Source organism: Gobius niger (assembly GCF_951799975.1).
Source record: "Gobius niger genome assembly, chromosome: 10".
In the NCBI taxonomy this organism is placed as follows: domain Eukaryota; kingdom Metazoa; phylum Chordata; class Actinopteri; order Gobiiformes; family Gobiidae; genus Gobius; species Gobius niger.
Window position 1 is genome coordinate 12,485,038 of NC_136861.1, and position 23,667 is coordinate 12,508,704.

General features: G+C 40.6%; 2 protein-coding genes across 5 annotated transcripts in view; both read left to right on the forward strand.

The window, feature by feature from the left end:
• The window catches only part of stat3 (signal transducer and activator of transcription 3 (acute-phase response factor)), a 30,129-nt gene extending 17,043 nt beyond the window's left edge, over positions 1-13,086 (forward strand). The window contains exons 12-24 of one of the 2 annotated variants that reach the window (XM_079564407.1): positions 551-644; positions 2,494-2,541; positions 2,624-2,707; positions 3,887-3,985; positions 4,187-4,322; positions 6,723-6,775; positions 6,853-6,947; positions 7,029-7,168; positions 8,554-8,778; positions 9,173-9,215; positions 10,761-10,820; positions 11,380-11,477; positions 12,573-13,085. In XM_079564407.1, coding sequence (XP_079420533.1) covers positions 551-644; positions 2,494-2,541; positions 2,624-2,707; positions 3,887-3,985; positions 4,187-4,322; positions 6,723-6,775; positions 6,853-6,947; positions 7,029-7,168; positions 8,554-8,778; positions 9,173-9,215; positions 10,761-10,820; positions 11,380-11,477; positions 12,573-12,613 — 1,216 coding nt within the window. In that variant the 3' untranslated portion in view covers positions 12,614-13,085. Of the gene's footprint in view, positions 1-550; positions 645-2,493; positions 2,542-2,623; positions 2,708-3,886; positions 3,986-4,186; positions 4,323-6,722; positions 6,776-6,852; positions 6,948-7,028; positions 7,169-8,553; positions 8,779-9,172; positions 9,216-10,760; positions 10,821-11,379; positions 11,478-12,572 lie in introns of both variants that reach the window. The other variant, XM_079564408.1, reaches the window with a different exon arrangement.
• An 8,972-nt stretch (positions 13,087-22,058) lies between these two features.
• stat5a (signal transducer and activator of transcription 5a) overlaps positions 22,059-23,667 on the forward strand; it is a 124,194-nt gene continuing 122,585 nt past the window's right edge. Inside the window, exon 1 of one of the 3 annotated variants that reach the window (XM_079564405.1) lies at positions 22,059-22,115. The gene's annotated coding sequence lies outside the window, so the exon portion shown is untranslated. The remainder of the gene's footprint in view (positions 22,116-23,667) is intronic. The other 2 variants (XM_079564404.1, XM_079564406.1) reach the window with 2 other exon arrangements.

Below are 23,667 nucleotides of genomic sequence, written 5' to 3' on the forward strand. Positions count from 1 at the left end.
GTCATTTAAAGGTCAAATGCACGCAAATATTAAGCCTTTTTTTTTCCACATAAAAAGTTATATAGTGCACCTTTAACTGAGCACATTCTCTTCAGTTGGACTTCAACAAATCTAAAAGCCTCTATAAGCGCCAAAAGAGTGTCAAATCAGGAAAATAAATATGAAAACGTAACAAAAAAAGTGACAGAAAAAGAGACAAAGAAGTGATGAAAAAGTGATTAAAAAAACCCCCGCCAAAAATATGATGGAAAAAACGACAAAAAAGTGACAAGAAAGAGAACAAACTGGGACAGAAAAGACAGAAAAGCAATGAAACGGAACGCCTAAAAAATTATGACAACTGCAACAACGCAAGGAAAAAAATCACACCCGGGGTTGTGTTTTTTTGTTGCCATTTGTGCATGTTTCAGGTCTGCATTTTCAGTCTGTGTGTGCCAGCCCACACACCGATACACGACACACATAGATTTCCATGAAGTTCCTCAGAATTTTCTCAGACTTTTAAAACCCCTTTCCCCGTATATTCTCATTGCTGTGTGTCTGCCTTCAGGTCACGTAAATTTAACATTCTCGGCACCAACACCAAAGTCATGAACATGGAGGAGTCCAACAACGGCAGCCTGTCCGCAGAGTTCAAACACTTGGTGAGCTGTGCACCATTAAAATCTGTCCTATATGTGTGTGTTCTGGTATTTAAAATTACGGATAGATTTCTGTATATGTATAAGTACAACAATAGGTTGCGTTCACGTGACATCACATCATTCAAAGGAGCCTAAAGTTTAAAATGGAGTTGGAGGGCAACTGGTGGTAACTGTGGTAACTATGGTAACTGTGGTCACTGGCGAATTGCAGATTAGTTTGTCTTTACCTCAGTCATTACTGGGAGAATGAAACGAAAACTTTCTCTGAAAGGCGTCCAAAAGTGGTGACAATATTCAGAAACATGAGCGTGATGTTGGCCAATAGAAAGGAGTTTTAGACATAAAAATAATGTCAGGTTTGTTAATCCAGTCACTGTCAAAAACTGAAGATAAAAATCATTTGTTTTGTTTTGTTTTGGAGATTTCTTACAAAAACTATGTTTCTCCCATAGAGTTGTATAGATACAGACGGCATCGCATCATAGAAGGGGGCGTGGTCTCGCCGAGGGGCAGAACAGAATCTTTTGGGAAAATTTTTCACTGTTTTTAGCCATTTTCAGCCGAAATATAAGCTTATTTATCACATCCAAATAAAGTCAAGTCTAAATCGGGTCCATATGGATGTTTATTCACAGCAGATTGTTCAGTAGAAGTGAAAAAACGGCACTCGTAGCTAGCGCTACACTACAACACTATGGGAACTTCACTCTTTCTGAAATAAATCTTGAGAGAGAAAATGAGAGAAAAAGAGAAAATGTACAAATATTTAATCGGATCATTGTTTAGTAGTGACTGGATCCATAAACCTGCTATATTTACCTCTTACCCTCCGTCTTAACCGAATGCATTTTCTCCAGTGCGGCTTTACTCAAATCTAAAAGCTTATCGACAGGGGCTTACAGACTATAGGCCGGTGTAACGCCTCATTTGAAAGCTAGACGGATCTTTTTCCTTGCGCTATTGCCGTGTTGTTGTCGTCACTTTTTACACGTTAATTTTAAAGGTGCACCATGCAACTTTTGAAGTGAAAAAAACAATGTTATTATTCGTACATATTTGACCTTGCAGTGACTCAGTGGCTTTATGTGTTCAGCATGGCACCTTTGCTTTCCCTCACAGTGCCGTCTCTGATGCTCCAAAATCAATTGTTTTGGGGTTTCTAGCCAGTTTCTGGTACAAACCCATAAAAAGAACTGATCCTGGAGTGTCATAAAGGCCACTGTGAGGGAAAGCAAAGGTGCCATGCTGCACCCATGAAGCCACTGAGTCACTACAAGGTCCAATATACACAAATATTAAGATTTTGTTTCACTTCAAAAGTTGCATAGTGCACCTTTAATCTCACGTTTGCCACTTTTTTGTTGATCTTTTGTTTCTTTTTTTGTGGCTTTTTTTTTAAATTGAGTTTGTCACATTTTTTCCTAATTTTTGTTAAGTTTTGTCACTTTTTTGTTGCACTTTCATCACATTTTGTCACATTTTTCTTTTGTTTTGTTGCGTTTTCATCCTCGTTTTTGTCGCTATTTTTTCCAGAAGCTTAGATTTGGGTAAAGCTAAACAGGAGAAAATGTGCCCAGGAGTGGGTTAAGCGATTAAAATGAGCCACATCCAGCGCCTGTCTTTGCACATTATCACCACTTGCACGCCTTAATGAGAAGAACAATTGGATCTTCTTAGCTCATATGTGCTGACAGAGAGAACAAAACTTACTGTTGTTATGGCAACTCAGTTTTAAACAATAGGCTCTTCATAACACTGCGATGACATGTTAACACAACCTATATGTCTGAGTGAAAGTAGCGCTTTCCTTTGGTGTCTGACCGGCTGCGCTGACTTCCTGTTTGTACAGACCCTGAGAGAGCAGAGGTGCGGTAACGGCGGTCGCACCAACAGTGATGTAAGTTTCCCCTGCTAATCCCTTATGTGTAGTTGTTGTTTTGGCAACACAATTTATTTATAAGTGTTTTGAATATTTTTAGGCCTCGTTGATCGTCACAGAAGAGCTGCATCTCATCACTTTTGAAACAGAAGTCTATCACCAGGGTCTGAAGATCGATCTAGAGGTGAGCGAGGCCATCTTTGTTAATAGAGATTGAATGTTAGAAATTGGTCACTCTGGTAAAATAATACACTGTTTTATCGGAGTACCAGCCAAAACAGTATCTAAAAAGTAGTACATGATAACATCATCATACTTTCATGTGAATACTGGACTATTCAACATTTTTACTTTCTCAATAATGTATATGTGGTAATGGCAACAAAATCTCTGCTCTTTATTCAGTTACATTTAGGGCTGGGCAATAGTGACAATCTCTAATATTTTTGGGGACTTCTCATTAGGGCTGAAAGATATGGACAAAATTGCATATGTCGATATTCATGACAGATATCGATACGATATAACTATGGGTTAGGTGAAAACCAATAGCGTTAAAAAAGAAGAAAAACACGCACATCCAATCTGAATAGTGTGCAGGACCAAAGTAGACTATAGAGCTGAAAAAGAAAAAAAGTCCGCACGACTAGGTAGCTCCCAGAAAAAAGTATTTAATAATGGGGCCTTCCTCAGACAAGACTGATATGATAACGATATATCTTTCAGTCTTGCTTCTCGGTAACAATGGTAAAGCAAAATTTTTTGCAAACACGTGGTGGCAAACTTCTGAATTCACATGGCTTTGTTGCTCAAAAAGATACTTGTCCTGATCAGACGTCTAAAGGGCAGAAAAACAAATTCCTCATTTTTTTCCCCCCGAGTTTTCCCGTCCATCTTTATCTTAACTTTTTCCTCATTTTCCCCCCAAATTTTCCCTTTTCCCCCAAAAAAACCCAACCACCATTTTTTTATTTAAAAATGTTTCCAATCTTTTTCTTTCTTTTTTCCTTTTTTTTATGTTCAATTATGTATGTATGTCCATTTTTTCTACATTTCTTGACATTGGAGATATTGCCCAGCTCTATGTACATTTCATGGAAATGGGATGGATGACACATCCCAAAGCTCCCTTAAAGTAGAGCGTGTACATTACCTAAATCAAGAAGTGCATCTAGCATTAAAAACATAATAATAATCCTCGATGCGTTAAAAAGCAAGCCAAAGAATACCTTATTTAAAGCAATACATCTGAACATATATTTAAGCTTAATTTAATGTAAGGATTGTGAATTTGGACTTAATTTTTATCACTTAAATACAACATGAATGGTGTTTATGTGTATTTGTCTTTCCTTTCCTTCAGACTCATTCACTACCAGTCGTCGTCATTTCCAACATCTGCCAGATGCCAAACGCCTGGGCCTCCATTTTATGGTACAACATGCTCACCAACCACCCAAAGGTAAGAAAGCGCCCTCAACAAATGTGTGGGTTGCATTAGGCGTCCTCATCTTTTTGTTTTACTTTTTAGGAAATGTAATCTCAAATCAATCAATCAATCAAAGTTTATTTATATAGCACTTTACAGCAACACCAGGAGGACCAAAGTGCTTCACAGAAAGATAAAACACAAAAGTCAAAATGTTCTTGTGTGCCCGCCCAGAATGTGAACTTCTTCACCAAACCTCCGGTCGGGACGTGGGACCAAGTGGCCGAGGTGTTGAGTTGGCAGTTTTCATCCACGACAAAGAGAGGCCTCACCATTGAACAGCTCACGACGCTGGCCGAGAAACTGCTGGGTAAGATGACACGATGCAGAGACGGATCAGGCAAAACATTATGACCACAAAACAAAACAACGCTTGATTGTTCTTAATAAGGCAATAAAAAGAAAGTGCCAAAATGCAAGATGCAAGTTAGCCATTTTGTGCTTACTACTGCCACCTCAGGTCATACATGTAACTGCACCTTCTATATTGAGCTTGTTCATGACACTTTGAACCCGAAGTAACAACTTTTTGAGTGACAGTGCAGGATTTTAGAGGCAGTTGTGGTGAACAGGTCTGGGCTCATTCTACATATTAGGACATGGTTGGAACCTGTAGGGAGAGGAAAATACATAATTCTAACATTTTTAAACTCCTTATAGTCCCTTTAAGGTCCTACGTATGCAGGAAATGCTTTTCTCAATCCTCACCTCTCGATTTCTTCATAAGAATGAATGAATGAATGAATGAATGAAGCTTAATTTATTAACCATTGCAAAGTAAAAACGCTGGCACGCTATAACGCTATGACTCTCTTTATTAAAACAGCAACTCAGCAGGGGAGCAAGAGGAGGGGGTTGGGAGGGGTTTATGGAGGGATTGCGTGAAAGCCAGGAAGGGATATTACAGGATATTTTCTTTAAGCTGTTTTATATCAATATGGCATTTCAGAACCAATAAAGTGTAAGATAGTGATAAATACAGTATGTTTTTGACATTATTATCAAATACCTGCAAAAAGCATAATACTTCCCATAGGTGCTGATTTATGGTTTTCCCTATGGGTGCGCAGTCAAACAACAATTGAACGTGGCACTGCTGCCCCACCTACATGAATGTAATGTAGTGACCAGTAGTCGCGTGTGAGAAGAAGAGAAGAAAAATTACAGGTTACATACAGTATCTACTGAATCATTTTGTCATCAGGGAAAATTCACCTGGTGCTCAAACGGGATACGGGACACCCGCGCCTCTGACACTGAACTTTTTACTCCATAAGTTATTAAAGTTATTTATAGTTAGTTATCCTTGTTGTGTAGCAGGGGGTGGGGAATAAGGGGTGGAAGCACAAGAAGGGCAGGGAGGGGAGGGAGTTAAGCTTCCTGATTGTCTGGTGTATGAAACTGTTCTTCAGTCGACTGGACCTGGCCTGTGGATTCCGTCCTTAATAGAGGGGAGAGGGGCTCTGCAGATCTTCTCCTCTGCTCTCACAATGTGCCGGAGGCTCCTTCGACAGGAGGCAGTGCTGGCGCCGTGCCACACAGTGATGGAGCTGGTCATAATGCTCTCGATAGTCCCTCTAGAAGTTGCACATAACGGAGGCTGGGGCTCTTCTCTTCTCAGGTTGCGGAGAAAGTAGAGATGCTGATTGCTTTTCTTGACCAGTGATGTAGTGTGCATGGTCCAGGAGAGCTTTCTCTGTGATGTGCACACCCAGGAACTTAGTGCTGGTCACCCTCTCCACAGCAGCACCGTTGATTGTTAGAGGAGCATGCTGGACCCGCGCTCTTCGAAAGTCCACAACAATCTCTTTTGTCTTCTCCACATTTAGAGAGAGATTGTTCTGTGTGCACCACATGGCCAGACTGCTCACCTCACTCCTGTAGTTTGACTCGTCTCTGTTGCTGATGAGACCCACCACTGTTGAGGTTTGAGTCGTACTTTGCAGTGCAGTCATGTGTCAGCAGAGTGAACAGGAGGGGGCTCAGCAGTTAATACAAGTTAATAAAAGTTAATACAATATACAAGAAATATGGTCCTAAACACATATTGCTCGCTGCTGATTCTTGTTTTCAAGATCAAAATTTACCACATGGCTATAATATGCTGTTTGTACCCTGATCTCTTATGTCAGCGCCCTCTGCTGGACACGTGTGGAATTCTTTCCTTTTTTTAATTCTGCTGCCCCCTAGTGGCTGGAGTGAGCAAAAAAAATCCATAACTCCGCACAGGAATGGGCGAGAGACGTACTTTTTTTTTTACAAGCTCAGGATTCATGCTCCTCAAAGGGCCACATTAAATCATCTCCCGCGGGCCTTGACCTTGACACATGTGTTGTATACTATCGCTGTGTCCTTGGGCAAGACACTTCACTCACCTATCCTCCAGTGTCTGTGAACATTGATGTATAAATGAGAGCGTGAATGGGTGAGTGGGTCCTCGCTGTGAAGAGCTTTGAGTCCCTAATGTAGGGGGAAAAACGCTTTATAAATTGAGACCATTTACCATTAAATGTGTAAATCTCTTGCGTTTGTTCATTCAAAATAGAAGCTGGGCATTAAAGTCGAATTAAAAAGCGTTAATCTGTTAATTGGTCATAATGTTTTGCCTGATTCTAAACCAGGTGGGATCGTGGTACGCTTAGAGGAAGTCATAGCACCGGTACGTTGATATCTGTCCCTTATGTAATGCTTTCTTTTCATCTTTGTTCAGGCCCTTCCGTGAACTACTCTGGCTGCCAAATCACATGGGCCAAGTTTTGTAAGGTACTTTATCTTTTAATACGTAACTTTATACAGTATTCAGTTGCTATTGTTCGGCTTTACATTGTTACCTTTTGCAGGAAAACATGGCTGGGAAGGGCTTTTCTTTCTGGGTGTGGCTGGACAACATCATTGACCTGGTTAAGAAGTATATCCTGGCTTTATGGAACGAAGGGTGAGCCAGTGGGGGCTTTGTTTTCGCCGGTTGCATAAGACTGAAGTCTGACGCCATCGCTTTCTTATGTGTCTTTTGTAGCTATATCATGGGCTTCATCAGTAAGGAGCGGGAGAGGGCCATCCTCAGCCCCAAACCTCCTGGGACGTTCCTGTTGCGGTTCAGCGAAAGCAGCAAAGAGGGCGGCATCACCTTCACGTGGGTGGAGAAAGACATCAGCGGTAAGTGAGCCCAAGTCGAGACACAGACAGAAAAGTTTATTGAATGGATTATCTTTGGAGCCTGTCAGGGAATCGATCTCCCCCTGGGGCTTAGACACTGGTGGTGGGGAAGAAGAGGAGGAGGCGGGGGCTGGGCTATCACTTTATATCACCTTATCACTTTATACACCTACAATCCCGCTGTTGTTCTATGTCAATTGTTGTCGTCTTACCATATTTTACCTTTTGTTATTTATCTTATTCATCTAATTCATAGTTTGTGAACCTGTCCCCAAACCATGGCAATAAAAACGATTCTGATTCTGATTCTGACAATGGCACAGCGGTTAGTGCTCTTGCTTCAAAAAGGTCTCTGGTTCAGGGTAGGGCTGATACCTGCTTTTCGGTACTGGTGCCTTAACAGTACTTTTTTCGATACCTATATTATTTTAATTGAGTTCAAATAATGTTTATAAAAAGTATAGTTCAGGAGAAAGTCCAAAAACGACACAACAGAAAGAACACAGGCCGCAGCAGCGTCACCAGCGATAAAAAGAGAGAACGTTATTACATCCTGAGCTGCAGGGACAGATCCACACCAGGACACCATTTTATTTCATCTACTTATTCTAAACACTCTCCGACAAAGTGAAAGGGCTTCACACGTCAAAGATTTGACGAACACTGCCGTGTTGTTGCTGCTTTTCTCTTTGTCTAAGAGCTCTAGTTTCTTATTCAATCCAGGTTTAGTCCTGGTTTTTAACCTTTCTACTGTAAGTCCTGGTTTAGTCCTGGCTCAGACTGCGGCTCTGCCATGTCTGATAATGACTGAATTGTTAGTAAGTTATAGCTTTGCTCCGGTTTAAGAAAACATCTGCATTTGCGCTGAATCTGCTCATGAGTTCAGGTTTTTTTTAGACTCACTGCGGATCATTTCTTGATGTTTGGAGAGAAAAAGTACAGAAAATTAGCCCCCCCCCCCCCCCAAAAAAAAACAAAACAAAAAAACATTTCGATACCGCCTCCTACTGGAGCTTTTCAGTCGGTACCAGCCCTTGTTCAGGGGGCCTTTCAGCGTGGAGTGAGAATGTTCTGCCACTTCCCCTAAAACGTGTCCTCTCTTGGGCTGAAACTCCCCATGACCCTTGAACCCTGGAATTTCAGTGGGACTTTTCTGGTGAAATATAAATACCATTAAGTCATTTTGAAAAACTGTATCGCTTTTTCCTCTGAACTAAAAAAACAACACCTTTTAAATTGTCCGACGACAACATTTACATCAGGGTAATACTCAAGCTATGTAGGTGATTAAAAACAAACAGTCGCCTACTGCTAATGACACGTTGCCTTTTTTCTATTGAAGGTTTGTTTATGCCTTTTCCTTTAAAGCTGTAACTTATTTCCAGGTAAGACGCAGATCCAGTCGGTGGAGCCGTACACCAAACAGCAGCTCAACAACATGTCTTTCGCCGACATCATCATGGGCTACAAAATCATGGACGCCACCAACATCCTGGTGTCTCCGCTGGTCTACCTGTACCCGGACATCCCCAAAGAGGACGCCTTTGGGAAGTACTGCAGACCCGAGTCCGCGCCCGAACCCGAAATGGGAGGGGGAGACTCGACCAACAGTAAGCCACTCCATGACTTTTAGTATAAAGAATGTGATTTTATGTTTTGTCTAATATGTGGTATTTTCATTAGAGGTTTCAATATTTATTTATACTGGCAATAAGGTCGATAATCTCGCTTTATCTAAACATTAAAAAAAAACACGATATAAACAATATTGATTTTATTTAAACTGATCTGATCCACTGAATTGAGTCCTGGTTTAGACCTAATGTAGGCCTGGGTTTGACCAGATTTAATCCTGATTTAGTCCTGGTTTAGACCTATGTTGTACTGGTTTAATACGGGGTTAGTCCTGGAGCATGTTTAGAACAGGTTTTGTCCTGGTTTAGACCTGCTTTAGTCGTACTAATGTGCTGCAATTCAATGGTTGTCCATAATTTTCTGTTGCAGTTATCCAGCCGTACTTGAAGACCAAGTTCATCTGTGTTACCCCGTGAGTATTATCTCATCTCTCGATGATTAGCAAACAGAACTCAGGCTTATACTTAGAAAATATCACACAATCCTTCCATGTAAAGTTATTTCCTAGAAAAACCTCACTACTCAGCAGGGATTGTTCCCTTTTTTACGTGTAGAAACTATGTTGCAACATTCATGAGAAGGGGCGTTCTCTTTTTTCCCACTTGGCCTTGAAGGAACTCTCGGCCACCGTTTGTTTTATGTAATTTATATTCTGTGCAAAGTACAGCCTACAAATAAACCACTCAGTCACAATTCTGTTTCATACAGTTACATTTTTTTTTTTTTCTTGAATTGTAATTGAATACATTTGTGTTTGTCAGCCCTCAGTCATGCAGGAGTTTTCTATCGTAGATAAAAGTTTTTGAGCAGTATGTGAATGTCGTGGTGACGCGTAAACAAGCAGCATCTCCCCTCTCTCCTGGTACAGCAGCGTTTTTCTGCTAACTGCATTTGTGTGCATTGTTTTACTGGATACTTTTGTATGTCTTTGCTGTGTTTTTGTGAGGTTCAGTGGATTTTTTACTGCAGAGAGTCCATATTAGCCATGAAAGACCCTGCTTTTTAAAAAATAAACAGCTAGCTTATGAGCTAAAGATATATGAAACCCACAAATGTCTTCTTCTGAAACACTGAAGAGGCACCAAGAGCCCCCCACACCTGCAGCACAGAGGAGGCGTCACAAGAGGCGCTACAGAAAAACAAAATTCACCTTATTTCTCTCTTATTACTTATATTAGCATAGGGCTGGAGAAGTCAAGATGAAATCAGTAACTTCATGAATAGAAAGCCGATTTCAGGCCGCGCAGAGAAACGGTGCAGTGTTGACTTGTTGGTGTAAATAAACATAGGACATTTTACACAAATCAATCAACTAATAATCAGCGCTCTACCGGAAGTGTCGATAACTAAGGAAGTGCTGAGACAAGGTAAAAAGAGACAAAACTGGACGGAATAAGGTGAATAGGGACAAACAAGGACGTATCCGGGTAAGACTCGCAGTTAAAAGATGGTGAAAGACTGTTGTGGAGCGGAGGGAGCTGCGCAGGAGGTAGAGGAAGGAGGAGGCGGGACACAGTGGCGGCGCACTCAGTCGCAGCGGCTCAGGAGTAACCCAACACCTGAATGCAATTTCGTATAATGACAACTAAAGCACTTAATTACTTATTATTCTGAAGTTTAGGTGAAGTTTAAGCTTCATGAGAGATACTCTAGCTGGAGGCGGACTTTCACAGACCTGTGGCGTGGGTTTAACTTGTACTAGTGCCACCCACTACTAGCTACTCACGACCTTATTCCAAAATCTAATTGTTTACCGAGTTTCAGATTTGAAAATGTTGTAATCTCCTGGTACTGGAAGGTTGCTGTGCAGAATAGAGTAGAGAAAGCTTGTAATACAGGGGAAAGTGAAGAACGCTGGCGGAGGACTGTTCGCAGTTCGGTGCGAATGCTGTTTTCTGGAGGAATGCTGTGGGGATTAAGGCGCTTTTCTGAGAGAGATATTGACCTGTCGTTGTAGGTGCCCTTCGGTGTTCATGGACCTCCCGGACAGTGATCTGCTTGGGAGCGCATTCCCAGGGTAGGCTTAGGGTCCCGGGGCGACGGGGCCTCAAGGGGATGGGTGTGTGGGAGCATGCAGGAGATCTGTGTCTGTCTGTGTGCTGTGCGTTTGGTTCAAAGCGACCATCACGTTCCACCACCCTCCATCTGTGCTAACAGACTCGTCCTGGTTCTTGTCGGGCATTTTTCTGTCGTTTTCATTTCACTTCAGGTCTTCTTTTTCACTAGAACCCTCCCTCAGTAGTGTTTACCAAATAAAAACGTGTCTCCACTGCCTGCTGGATTTACCCATCCACTTTTAACCTGCAGCTGTTTATATAGCCCTCATACATACGGTGTGTGTTTGCTGACATTTGTTCTGTGTGTAGACTAGAGAGTCGCCTGTTGTCTGCACACTTTCACATTTGTAGCTCACGTTATGGTTTATAAAGAACATTTATCTCACTTCGATAAATGCTACATGTATCTTTCAATCACCTACATACTCAGTGATTCATGTGTATTCATTAACTAGAGCAGAAGGTGGAATTCATTTGCAACATTTGTATTTGATGTCCTTTTTTTGTGTTTTATTGCAGCACAAATTCAGGAAACACCAGTGACCTGTTCCCCATGTCTCCGCGCACTCTCGACTCCCTGATGCACAACGAGGCCGAGGCCAGTCAGGGCCATTTGGGTGAGCAACATGACTGTACATCAGGGGTAGGCAACGTCAAAAGGGCAAAATTTGGCCCTCCAGGATAGAACCTTTGGCTCCCAAGATGATGTTGAGAAATATTATTGCACACATTAGTGAGCAAACACCTGTTAAACTGCTTTTTTCACAGACCCAGAACCATGCCCATACAACGATGTGACTAATTTAAACATTTTTAGTAACTCCTGCCCCTAGAGGCCATAAGCGCCACTGCTGGTGTCATAGCATGGCAGGTTTTTTACTCATTAATTGTCTGTGAGAGCAAATACTACGTTGACAGAAAAGACAAAGGGAGAGCGGGATATTGTACATCCAATTACACAATGTAGATTTTTTTTTTCACTCAATCTTGGCTGTAAATACTGTTTAAGTGGCGCTAGCCCACAGTTAGCTTTGCCTGTTAGCCTGTTAGCTTCTTCTTCGTGATTCTGTTAGTGTGTATTGGTGACTCCGACCCGGTGGCAGTCAAGTTGCAACTGTGGTTTTCTGGCCAGAGACACCGGGGGGAGATGAAAGACCCCCCCACCCCCCAATCATCTCATTAACACTTGTATTACCCCCAGATGGACTATGGAAAGGATTTATTAAGGTAAACAAGTTACTTAGTACTGCTTTAACTGCGTAGAGTTTAAATCTTATGCCTGAGCCCATCCATACTCTTATATAATATGAAAGAGTTGTCCCGTAGTTCAGCCCTTTTTCCTACTTCAACTGCCAAAAGACTGCGGGGAGGGGGTGCTGAGGGGGGAGCACACATGTTGAATGTAGGTCAGGTTTCTAAAGCATCCCTTGGCTCATGCTACAACACAACATGGACAGACACCTGCGGCTTACAGACCTGTGCAGCCTCTATATTAAGTTTTTCTTTGTAAATTAAGTTGGTGCGACTTATATTCATGTGTGCTCAATAGTACTCTAAAAATACTGGAAACACCTTTGGTCAGGTCTGGCCCTTGGTCTTTTGACAAGAAAATTGACCACGAAACAGACTTGCCTACCTCTGCTGTCAATACCACCACTACCATTTTCATCTCACGGTTTTCCGTACTAATGCTGAATGTGTTTCCCCCACAGAATCACTGACTCTAGACATGGACGTAGCATCACCAATCTGAAGACACCCAGCTGTCCCCTGCTTTAAATTAGTTTTAAAATATATTTTTTATTTTTGTGGATGTAAGATTTATTATGACCCCTTTTGTCTCCATTTGTACAGATCTTTTTCCCTCCTATGGTTGACACATAACTGTATTAAACTGTCTTCTTTCAGTTTTGTTTTATTATGACTTGTACGTGTTTTACGGCATTGCCACTTTTGGAAATTCAATTCACTGGTGTAAGATTTTCACCTTGACAGAATCCTTGACACACAGCTATTACTACGAATAGAAACATATTTTTATTAAACAGGTATTTTATGCAATATTGAAGAAAAAAACTTGATGTCTTCACATTAAAATAGTGTGTAGTAATAACCAGTAAATGTTGTATAAGCTATAACGCCTTTTGGTGAATTCATCATTTTTTTATGTTTTGTCCATTTTCAATATTAGCAACTTGTCTTCTCCTTGTGTTTTGTTTATTCATTGATTGGCCTGTTTTAAAATCAAGTCAATCAGCTGTAAAAATACTACATATAAATACAGCAGGGTTGTGTCCCCCTGGATCTGAGGAACAGCAGGAGGGTTATCTAATCATGTAGTTTCATTTCCTCAACACTTTTTTCAGTTGTAAACTCACCACAGGATCACACATTTCATAATACACACTTTTACTACTATGTCCCGCTGTGAAACGCAGTTCAAAATACTGAATGAAAGTTGGAGGTCTGCAGTTTTCATCTTACATTTGAAGAGTTTAGTGGTGTTATGCTAGTGCTAGGCTAGCGCATGTCTATGCTAACTAATAGCCTGCATTAAAAACCTCTTCGAAATCATCGGGTAGTCCTATCTGCCATATCTGATTTGTAGAAAGCTCCTTTGTGAATTCCACGTGTAGTAATGCCGGCCGCAGGTAAACCATATATTATTATTATATTATTATATTTAGTTCAATGAGGTAAACAAACGAGTGTAGATCCGGTAACCTAGCAGATCACTCCGCCGCTGTGTAGCTTTACAACCAGGAAGCTAGTGCGTAAGTTCTTTTGCAGAATGGTTATATATAAAAAATAAAATAAAAAATCAGTCAACACAGACATTTATCTCGGTACTCTGGTGTTATAAGTGATTTGCCTCAGGTGCAGACTGTTTTTAATACAGGCTTCTTGTTTCCATAGACATGCGCTAGCCTAGCATTAGCCCAGCACTAGCCTAGCACTAGCCTAGCACCACTAATATAAGGACTGCATGAATTTAAAATATATATATATATATATCCCTTTAAGACCCATGAAATATGGTTTTGTGCATAAGTTTGATAGATTTTTGGGTTTGAGGAAGTCTGTGTAAAATCGGTAAAGAGCCAAAGACCACATGATTTTTATGGTGTGAATTCAGATCCGTATTTAGAGCTTGTAAATCAAACATATTTAGACCGAGGTCACTTCGAATGTTAAGCCAAGTTTTTTTCACTCTTTGATGTCAATTTTGGCACATCGTGACCTCTTTCTCAGTTCTCTAAAGCCTAATGCTCGTGCACAGTCCAGTCTAATGGAAACTGCTGTGTCCCTCCAACCTGACGGTATCGCCGGTTAAAACCCCAAACCATGCTGTTGTTGTGTCGTTGAGCAATACACACACTTCCCTTGCAGTTCGTGCGGCTGTTTGCTCGTGGAAACCTGACTGTGCTCGAGTAAATCATCCTTTACCAGAAGTTGAGTCACGTTAAGTTGCACTCATTTTCTATTGTACTGTTTCCTTTTGTTTTTTTGTTTTTTTTATGAGTATTTACGGAAATATATTGTGAAACGTGTAATAACTTGTGAACTAATACAGTTTAGCCGTGTATCTGAAGTTTTTCTCCAATGAATCCCTTGTGAAATACTGTAAGTTTGTTGACAGAGGGCAATAAAAAGATGGTTCTGAACAGGAGTGGAATACTGTGGAAACATTTGACAACAGCGCTCAAGAACTGTATTAAGGTCTTAACCTCCACCTGAACAAAGCACTTTTCCTCCAGTTCGGCATTACCCAAATATGAAACCTCCTTGAAAAAAGCATCAGTGACAAAAAGAAAATAGGGATGAAAAGCAACAAATGAACGGCAAAAAACGTGACGTAGACACAAAAAGGGATAGAAATGTGATGGAAAACAAAAAAAAAAAGTGATAAAAGAGACGAAAGCACTTCATAAGTTTGACAAAAACACGTCGACACCACAACAAAAAAGTTAGGATTGGTTTTGTAGGTCTTAGCTTTCAAATGAGGTGTTACTCTGACCTAGTCTGCATGCTCCAGTCGAGGAACCTTTAGATTTGGGTAAAACTGAAACTCAGTTAACGGGCCATTCCGCCAAATGGGTGCCATTTATGTCCCAAGGGAGTTTTATACAAAAGCATTCAAATAAAACAAGTGTCCTATAGTTGACATTTGCAAATTTTGGATATATGATTGAAAATGTTAATAAAACTGTCTAAAAGGCTGAAAAAGTAGTAAAAGTTCTGTGTCCTGGCTCTAATGTTACACTTTACCATACAATATTACAAATAGAATAGTTTACCAAAAAAAAAGAAAATCTGCATTGCTATGTGACTCAACACTCCTTCTAAGCTTCAAATGTATTTCTTTCATATTGAATCAACATTTGTTTAATTTAAATATACATTTTAGTCATGTCCCTGGGTTTTGACTCCACATTACCCGATCTATACAAAAGTAGCATTCCAGAAGTCACAGGGTCAACAAAAGAAAGTATAGTAAAAACATAAATAAAAAACATTTCTGAGATTGACAAAAATATATTGTGAATAGTATAATAAGTGTATTACTAGATTTAATGTTGAAAAATGTAGCAATTTAAATTTTAAAAAGTACAACAAGCTAATTCGGTGGATTGACAATTGACAAAAACAATAATGCATAATACACATTAAGAGTAAAGCAATTTGGGTTGTAAAAGCTCTTCTGTAAAAGTTCTTCTTCATCTTAGATTTTAGATTTTAAAATCAATTCTGAACGTTACTGGCAGCCAGTGCAGGGTGGCTAAGATTGGAGTTTTATCATGTGTGTTTATGCCGGTCAAGAACACTTTTTTTTTTACTAAGACCAGATGGGAGGACATTACAGTCATCCAATGTAGTAACGATGAGGGCATGAATCACTTTTTCCAGATCTGTACAAAGGACATGCTTACTTGTTGCAATGTTTCAGCAGAGGGGAAAGAGGTTTAAGGTGCATTATGTAACTTTTTATTGGGACATTTTGTTTTGGACATATTTAGACATATTTTTGTGTATTTGACCTTGTTGTGACCCAGTGGCTGTATGTGTGGCGAGCTGTACCCAGAAAGAGTTGGAGAGCTGGAGATCCTTGCTTCAGAGGTTACTTCTAGCTCTTGTGTAAGGGCTAATGCACGACGAGGTGTCCATTATCAGAAATAACTGGACGATGCGGAGTCCAGTTATTTCTGATAATGGACACCTCGTCGTGCATTATCCCGCTTATACCGTGGTCCCGCCAACTGAAACTGTTCATTGGGGCCTGTTTGCTTATTTTTTGTTGAGTTCTGTTCACTTTATCACTTGTCCACTTTTTAATCAGTTTTACCTGAAAGCAGTTCCAGCTCAGTTGTTTATCGTTACTATGGAAACAACTGCAGTGGAGTGATATAGGTGATTTAGCTATAATGTAAATGATGCCAGGCTAGGTGTACATTATCACTTTTTCATGGACACCTTCCAGCCAATCAGAATCGAGTATTCACCCAGACCATGGTATAAAGCCTAGTGATTCCCAAACCGGTTTGATTTTGAGACAATATTTTTTGACATATCTGACATTTAGTTTGATATAGCCGAAACCATAAACCAGATTTTAAATGTTTTAAACCTTAAATTTGCTTAAATACTAATCGGGAACCCCTGTTATAAATGTAAGCCCACACACAAGCTTGAGGCCTGTTAAAACTCTGAGTCCGAGAGGTTTCGGAAGGTTTAAACCCCCTCAACCCAATCAACTCGGTCCATTTGACGATATTTCAAAAATGTCTAAGGTTAGAGAAATTCCTGGACAATTGAGCCACAGTTGTAAAGTTTGGAGGACGCTCAACCCCATCTGCAGAAGTTTAACCCAAATGCCCAAACTGCACAGTATCTATTTTCTGTATTGCGTGTTTATAAAAGGGGATGTAGTGACGTTTTAGTTTCTCACCGAGTTACGGTATACGCACATCTGTTTGGCTGAACTGATCATAAATGACACTGCATTTTCTATAAATAAAGACATGTCAGCTGTGACTTTCAGAGAGTGACCCATAAATATGTAGCTAAGAAACAAACAGAAGGAAGTCATGCCCACACAGTGGTTTCGGGCAGTGGTTCCCAAAGTGGGGGTCACATGGCCTTGGGTCCCCAGATGATTTCAAGATGAAAAACAAACTGTTTAAACACATGTTACAATGTTTTTTCTGCCCTAAAGTAGCATAAGAGGCAATAGCTTTATACAATGGGGGTCCCGAGTTGTTTATGTGTCAATTTTTGGGGTCCCAGCCGAAAAAGTTTGGGAACCCCTGGTTTAGGGTATAGTCAAAGATATTGGAATACTGTACATACAATGAAAATGGGGAAGCTGGAAAAAATGGCACCTTATCTTAGAAAAAAATACTTGATTTGTACTTGTTGAAATAAAACTTGTAATGCTGATTGTTGACTATGTTTGGACTCGTCTTTAAATAAGATTGCCAATGGAACAAGCATTAATTTGCTTAAAATACGAGAAAGTAACTTGAAGGCTTAAAATAAGACAAAAAAAACCCTGAAATGAGACAAAGTAGTCAAAGATAAGAAAAATCTGTCTTGTTCCATTGGCAATCTTGTTTCAAGACAAGTCAAAAACGTATCAAAAACAGCAATAAAAGTCTTATTTCAAGCACTTTTAAGTCATTTTGGTCTAAGATTAGATTTCATTTTTTTCCAGTGAAGTAGCACTATATGATTTTAGTTCATGAGCTCAAATCAATTGAGTTAACGTACACACAAATCATTTCAGAAACAGTAAAACCACAGTAATGAGGTGCGGTGATACTGTCAGGCAAGGCAAGTTTATTGGTAGAGCACAAGTCATAGACAAGGCAATTCAAAGTGTTTCTCAGTTGCATCAAACTACAAGGAAAACAAATAAATAAATAAAACATCACAACATAAAAATGTATTAATTAAAGGCAAGAGCGTAGATAAAATACTTTCAGTCGTCATAAGAAAAAAAAAAAAACGTTTTTCAGCCTGGATTTGAACATTGTCAGAGTTGAGGCCTGTCTCACGTCCTCATGAAGACTGTTCCAGATTTTAGCTGTATGAAACTGAAACACAGCCTCCCCGTGTTTAGTCCTTACTCTGGGAACCACCAGGAGACCCCTCCCTGAGGTTCTCAGGGCCTGAGATGGTTCTTACGGCTCTAACATGTCAGAGATGTACTTTGGTGCTAAACCATGAAAATTCTATTCTCTGAGCGACAGGAAGCCAGTGCAGAGACCGGAGCACTGGACTAATGTGGTCGTATTTCCTGATTCTTGTCAGGACTCGAGCAGCTGTAATAGTAGTTGTAGTAGTGGTAGGAAGCAGTAACCCCATTAGTCATTATAAGTAGTGCAGTTAGTAGTTGTACTTTGGTTACTCCTCTTATGTAAGCCTGTATAAAAGTGTTGACATTCTGAATTGAGCTAAAGTTTGTCTTTCTTGCTCAAATAAAACTTTCAACTCACTCACTTGCTCGTAATGATTGTGAAGTAGCGATCGTAGTTGTATTTTCGCAGTACAGTATAGTGTTATCCAGTGCAAAGATTTTTATTGTCATAATAACACAGTCCAGCCTCTGCCTCGGTCTAATCTCCCCCTGTTATTGATTTTGCAGCTCTGGCTTTGACCCGACAGTGACGGCTGGTCCCGATGAGGCTGAGTCAGCAACACACCACCATAACTCTCCAGCTCTGTCACTGTTATATACACTACACTACAATCCAGCTGCAGAGGAGGAGGAGGAGGAGGAGGAGTCACACTGCCTGATGTAGTCGAGGGAAGAGGAGAATTAGTCCGAGAGCTGCATAGAGAAGGTATACGTTGTAAGAAAACTGTACGGGATTGAAAAACCTGTGTGCAATATTGCAATAATTCTCCATCTTCCATTACATTCAAACACAGGTCTTAACTGGAGAACGATTCATGTGGGGAAAAAAAGTTAATATTGGTGCGTATTTGACCTTTAAGTGACCCGGCGGCTGTATGGGTGGTTACCATGGCACCTTCATCTCGGTGGCCTCTAAGATACTCCAGGACAGATAGTTTTTTAGGGTTTCTGGTAGATTTTAACTGCTGATGAATCTGTCGCCACTGACAGGTCAAATGTCGCACAACGCACCTTAAAGTCGTTTGTTTTTTCTGCAATTTGTGTCAAAACAAGACTAGAATTTAACTCACTTAACATTTAACTTCTGAAAAAAACTTTGCCAAATGTTCTTGTCAGGACTGAGAAGTTCAGAGCTGAAAAGTCATTTGGATTATGTACATCTGCAGGGTTTCCATATCTGAGAGGATGTTTCGGCAGCGAGTACCGGGGCGGACTGGCCATATGTTCATTCTGGAAGAGCACAGAAGGGCCACTGGCTCTAGGGCCACCGGTCCGGCCTCTCAATTTTCTCCCTTACCTCAAACTTAGCCTCAACCGAGCTTTACCCAAATCTATAAGCTTAAAAGAAAAGCATCTAAGTAGCGACGAAAACGAGGATGAAAGCGGAGCTAAAATGTGCAGGAAAAGCAACAAAAATATAACAAAACAGAAACAAAACAAAAAAGTGACAAAAGCGTGACAAAAACACAGCAACAAAGCATTGAAGAAAGCAATGGAAAACCAACAAAAACATGACGAGAAAAACAACACAAGAGAGACGAAAACACAACAAAGCAGTGAAAAAAATTCATGAAAAAGCAACAAAAATGTGATAAAAACACGGCGACAATGTGACAAATGGTGACTTTTGTGGGTCTTAGCTTTCAAATGAGGGGTTACACTGTAGCTCTCCAGTTGAGAAGCTTTTCAATTTCGGTAAAGCCAACCGGAAAGAAATGGACATGGTTAAAGCGGGTGGTCTTTGTGGAATTGCTGCATATATGCTAATTTACGGCAGGCTGGTCAGAGTCCAGGGCCGTTTTTCAGTCCCAGTTCGCCCCTGAGTACAAATGCCTTTTGATCAGTTTGATCAAAATCTTGAATACAAAAGTATTTTTGTACTAATTTGGCACAAACCTTTTCTTGTGCACATTTTATTACCTCAACAGCACATGACTCGTGGTCATGCATTTTTTAATTCGGCTGAGTTTGCAAAAAAGTTGTCTTGTCTTAAGATTAAGCTTTTTGCGATACAGACACTGCATCATTTCATCAATATCGCAATACAATATTTTTTACCATATACTGTGCAACCATAGTAGTATTACACCAACACTAGAAAATAACTTAAACTTTTACGCTGCAACGGTTTCTCAGCGGTACAACTCCAAGCTCCAAGAGTTTGTCTGGGTCACAACTTTTTAGTTTTACGCTAATTCATATTTTGGCTACTCCACCTCTGCAGAGAGTGGATAGTGAGGATGTTGAGGAGGTGGGAAAAAGGAGGCAGATGACCTACATTTGTGGATGTCCTCATGGGAGGAAATGTTGATGCATAAAGAGAATTTTAATTGTGACCTGAAAATAGAAAAAAAAAGTTAATGCATAAAGCTTAAAGACTGATTTAAAGTCTCCCTGTGGCATTTTTAATCACAAGTTCCTCTTGAATTAATTAAAGATATGCTCTTTCAGTTATTGTCCTGCCTCGGGCAAAGGCACCGACTATAATTTCAGCGAGTTAGAGTGCAATTCATCCTTAGACCAACTGGGGTCAGTATTGTACAGTTCATAAGGACAAGCAACGTTGGCCGGATCTTTACTATTCCCAAGTAGTTTGGCAGACAAATGTTTCACCCCTGGAAATTTAGGACGGCAAATAAATATAGGTTACCTCTGGATTAATTCAAGTGTGGCCGAAATCATTTTAGTTCCTCCCCAGACAAATTATTCATCAGTATTCAGTATTACACTAAGGAGAAAACACAGGATTTGTACAAGCTGTAAAAAATGAAATAGGCTAAAAAAATGGGCTACATAAGAGAACAGGTTTAATTTGGGACACAATCATGCATTCAGATCTCCAGTTTATGTCTATTCTGACTTGAATAATGGATTATGGCACATCTCCCTGGACCGAATGTTGGTAACGACATGGGTTCACTCCAATTCCACTACTTTGGCTAATTTGCACTGCGCACTTTGAACATTAAAGGTACATTCTGCAACTTTTTATGCAAAAAAAAAAAGTTGATATCTGTGCGTATTTGACGTTATAGTGACCCAGCGTCGGTATGAGTGGTCAGCACCTTTATTTCCCATCACAGGGGGTCTCCAGGATCAATCGTTTGGAAGGTGTTCACCCTCTCATTAGAAAACCTACAAAACAATCGATCCTGGAGCTTTGTCGAGACCACTGTGATGGAAAGTAAAGGGGCCATGCTGACCACTCATACAGCCACCGGGTCACCACAAGGTCAAACACACACAACAACAACAACTTTTTCTTTCCGCATAAAATGTTGCACAAATGCACCTTTAAGTTTCCACACCTATACTTCTGCAATTATCAAAAAGACGGGGTAAAATACCACACCTTTTCTTGATCACCAAAGTCTTAAAGCAGTACTAAGTAACTCTTCCCCCTAAAGGCCATAAGCGCAACTGCAGGTGTAGTAGCAAGTTACGATTTTTTAATTTATTAATTGTCTTGGAGAGTAGACAGGAAAGGCGAAGGGAGAGAGGGTTACTGTGCATCCAATTATACAATAGAAATATATTTTTTTCACTCAAACTTGGCTGTAAATACTGACGTTAGCCCGCAGTTAGCTTTGCCCATTAGCCTGTTAGCTTCTTCTTCGTGATTCCATTAGTGTGTATTGCTTTCTCCGCACCGGGGGCAGTCAAGTTGCAAACATGGTTTTCTGGCCAGAGACACCAGGGGGAGATGAAAGACCCTCCAATCATCCCATAAACACTTGTATTACCCCCCACAGGGACTACGGAAAGGATTTATTAAGGTAAATAAGTTACTTAGTACTGCTTTAAAGTTGACAGTTTGATCGTTGCTGTTTTTTTTCTTTCTCTTTGATAAACGACTACTGTACGCGCGGGGGTTGGATATCCAGGGGGGTGCGTATTTCGCCATAACACCGGAAGTGGGCGGCCTGTCAGCGCGGTGTTGACTGGAGCAGCCAGCGCGGAGTAGTACACACACACACGGGCAAACTAAAGTGACACAGCGGACACTCACACGGGGAGACTACCGCTGCCCTTCGCCTCATCCTTTTTTTTTTTTTTTTTACACGCATATTTTCATGAACTAGGACCGCAGCAGCCTGGACAGTGTCGCTCCACGGAGGTAAGACAAGCTTTAAAAAAAAAACACATTATTTTGCGCTGTGGTCGACTCGTCCCGCTACTTCTTCTACTGTTGTTGCTGCTGCTGCTGCTTGTTGATCGGTGTCGATTGTGACAGCGGTCTGTAAACAAACTCCGGCATTGCTTTTTTTTTTTTTACGTAAATCTGCGGCGTTGATTCCAAACGTAAGGTTTTGTTGTTGACTTTTTGGGCTGTTTCGGTTCACGCGCTGCGCTCTCTCAATCTCTCTCTCTCTCCCCCACCGTGCGCGCACTGCTCCAAGCTATTTTAAAAGCCCACTTTGCCTGTTCTTTCTCAATTAACCGTGTGCTGTCATGTGTTTCTCGGGTTCTTGAGACGTGCCCCTTCGCTCGCCTCTCGACTGTCAAAGAAAAACAACTCCGAGATCGTCGCGCGCTCGATCCGCCGTCTCCAAAAGTGCACGATTTTGGCATCCAGAGAGAGCGTTTCATTCTCGCACCCACTTGACACACTTCTGCGGGGAGTGATGAGCGTGAGGTAGCGCGTAACAAGCAAACGTGACACCAGCGTACAGGAGTGGGCACCTTTAACCTCAACGTGCCTTTACGCAGGAGATAATGGGGCCGTTTTAAAGCTAAGGGGCATGCGTATGTATGGGACGGGAAAGGAGGCAGGGCAGCGCGAACTATTACTAATGAATATTGCACGTTTGGGGACCATGTAGGCAGTGTGACAACGCGAGCAATGCAAGTTTTATGTTGGGGTGAGCAGATGCTTTATTTCTTCCTCCTGATTAGTAATGGTTGACGAGGTTTCAGATAAATTGATACGAGGCACGTTGTTTTTTTTTTACATAACTTTCGAGTCACACTAACATTTAAGTTGCCTGTTTTGACGTAGTTTGTGCAGTTAGGCCTGTCATGATAATTACTATACCGACTTATCGTCCAATAAATGGCAGAAAAACGATATATTTTTAGGCTCAATAATTATCGTCAGAACATTTCTTAACATTTTTGTTTCAATCCTGTTTTTCGTCGTGATATAGGCCTAAATATGACTCATTGAGTTTCATGTAAATTGCAACTGGTGTATTATAAAGCAGCGGTTGTGGCGTCGGGACCCGAATCATCCTGGAATGACGAGCCGCAACCCAAGTCCGACTTCGATGCGTAAAATATAATGTTAAAATGTTGTCTTTGAATTAGGGGTGGGTCATATCGTATCGCATGTTGTTATCGCAAGATCATTTTTTTTTAACATTTATTTTATTGTTCATATCATTCATTTATAAACAAATGCAACAACAGCATTTAACATGAATGAAAAGGAGCAGAAAGAAGTAAAAACTTATAATGTCTGCCCCCATCAACACAAAATCATTCACAGTTCCAGTTCATTTAAACTTTAAGCCGTCTCATGCAGCACCTTTACGATTGTTTTAACCAAGACATCAAAACACAAAATATACAGATAAAGTTGATCTGCTACTCCGCAGGGTCATGTTTCCGTAACACTGATAATTTAGCACACTTCTTAAACACATAAACGGACTTGGAAGTTTTAATTT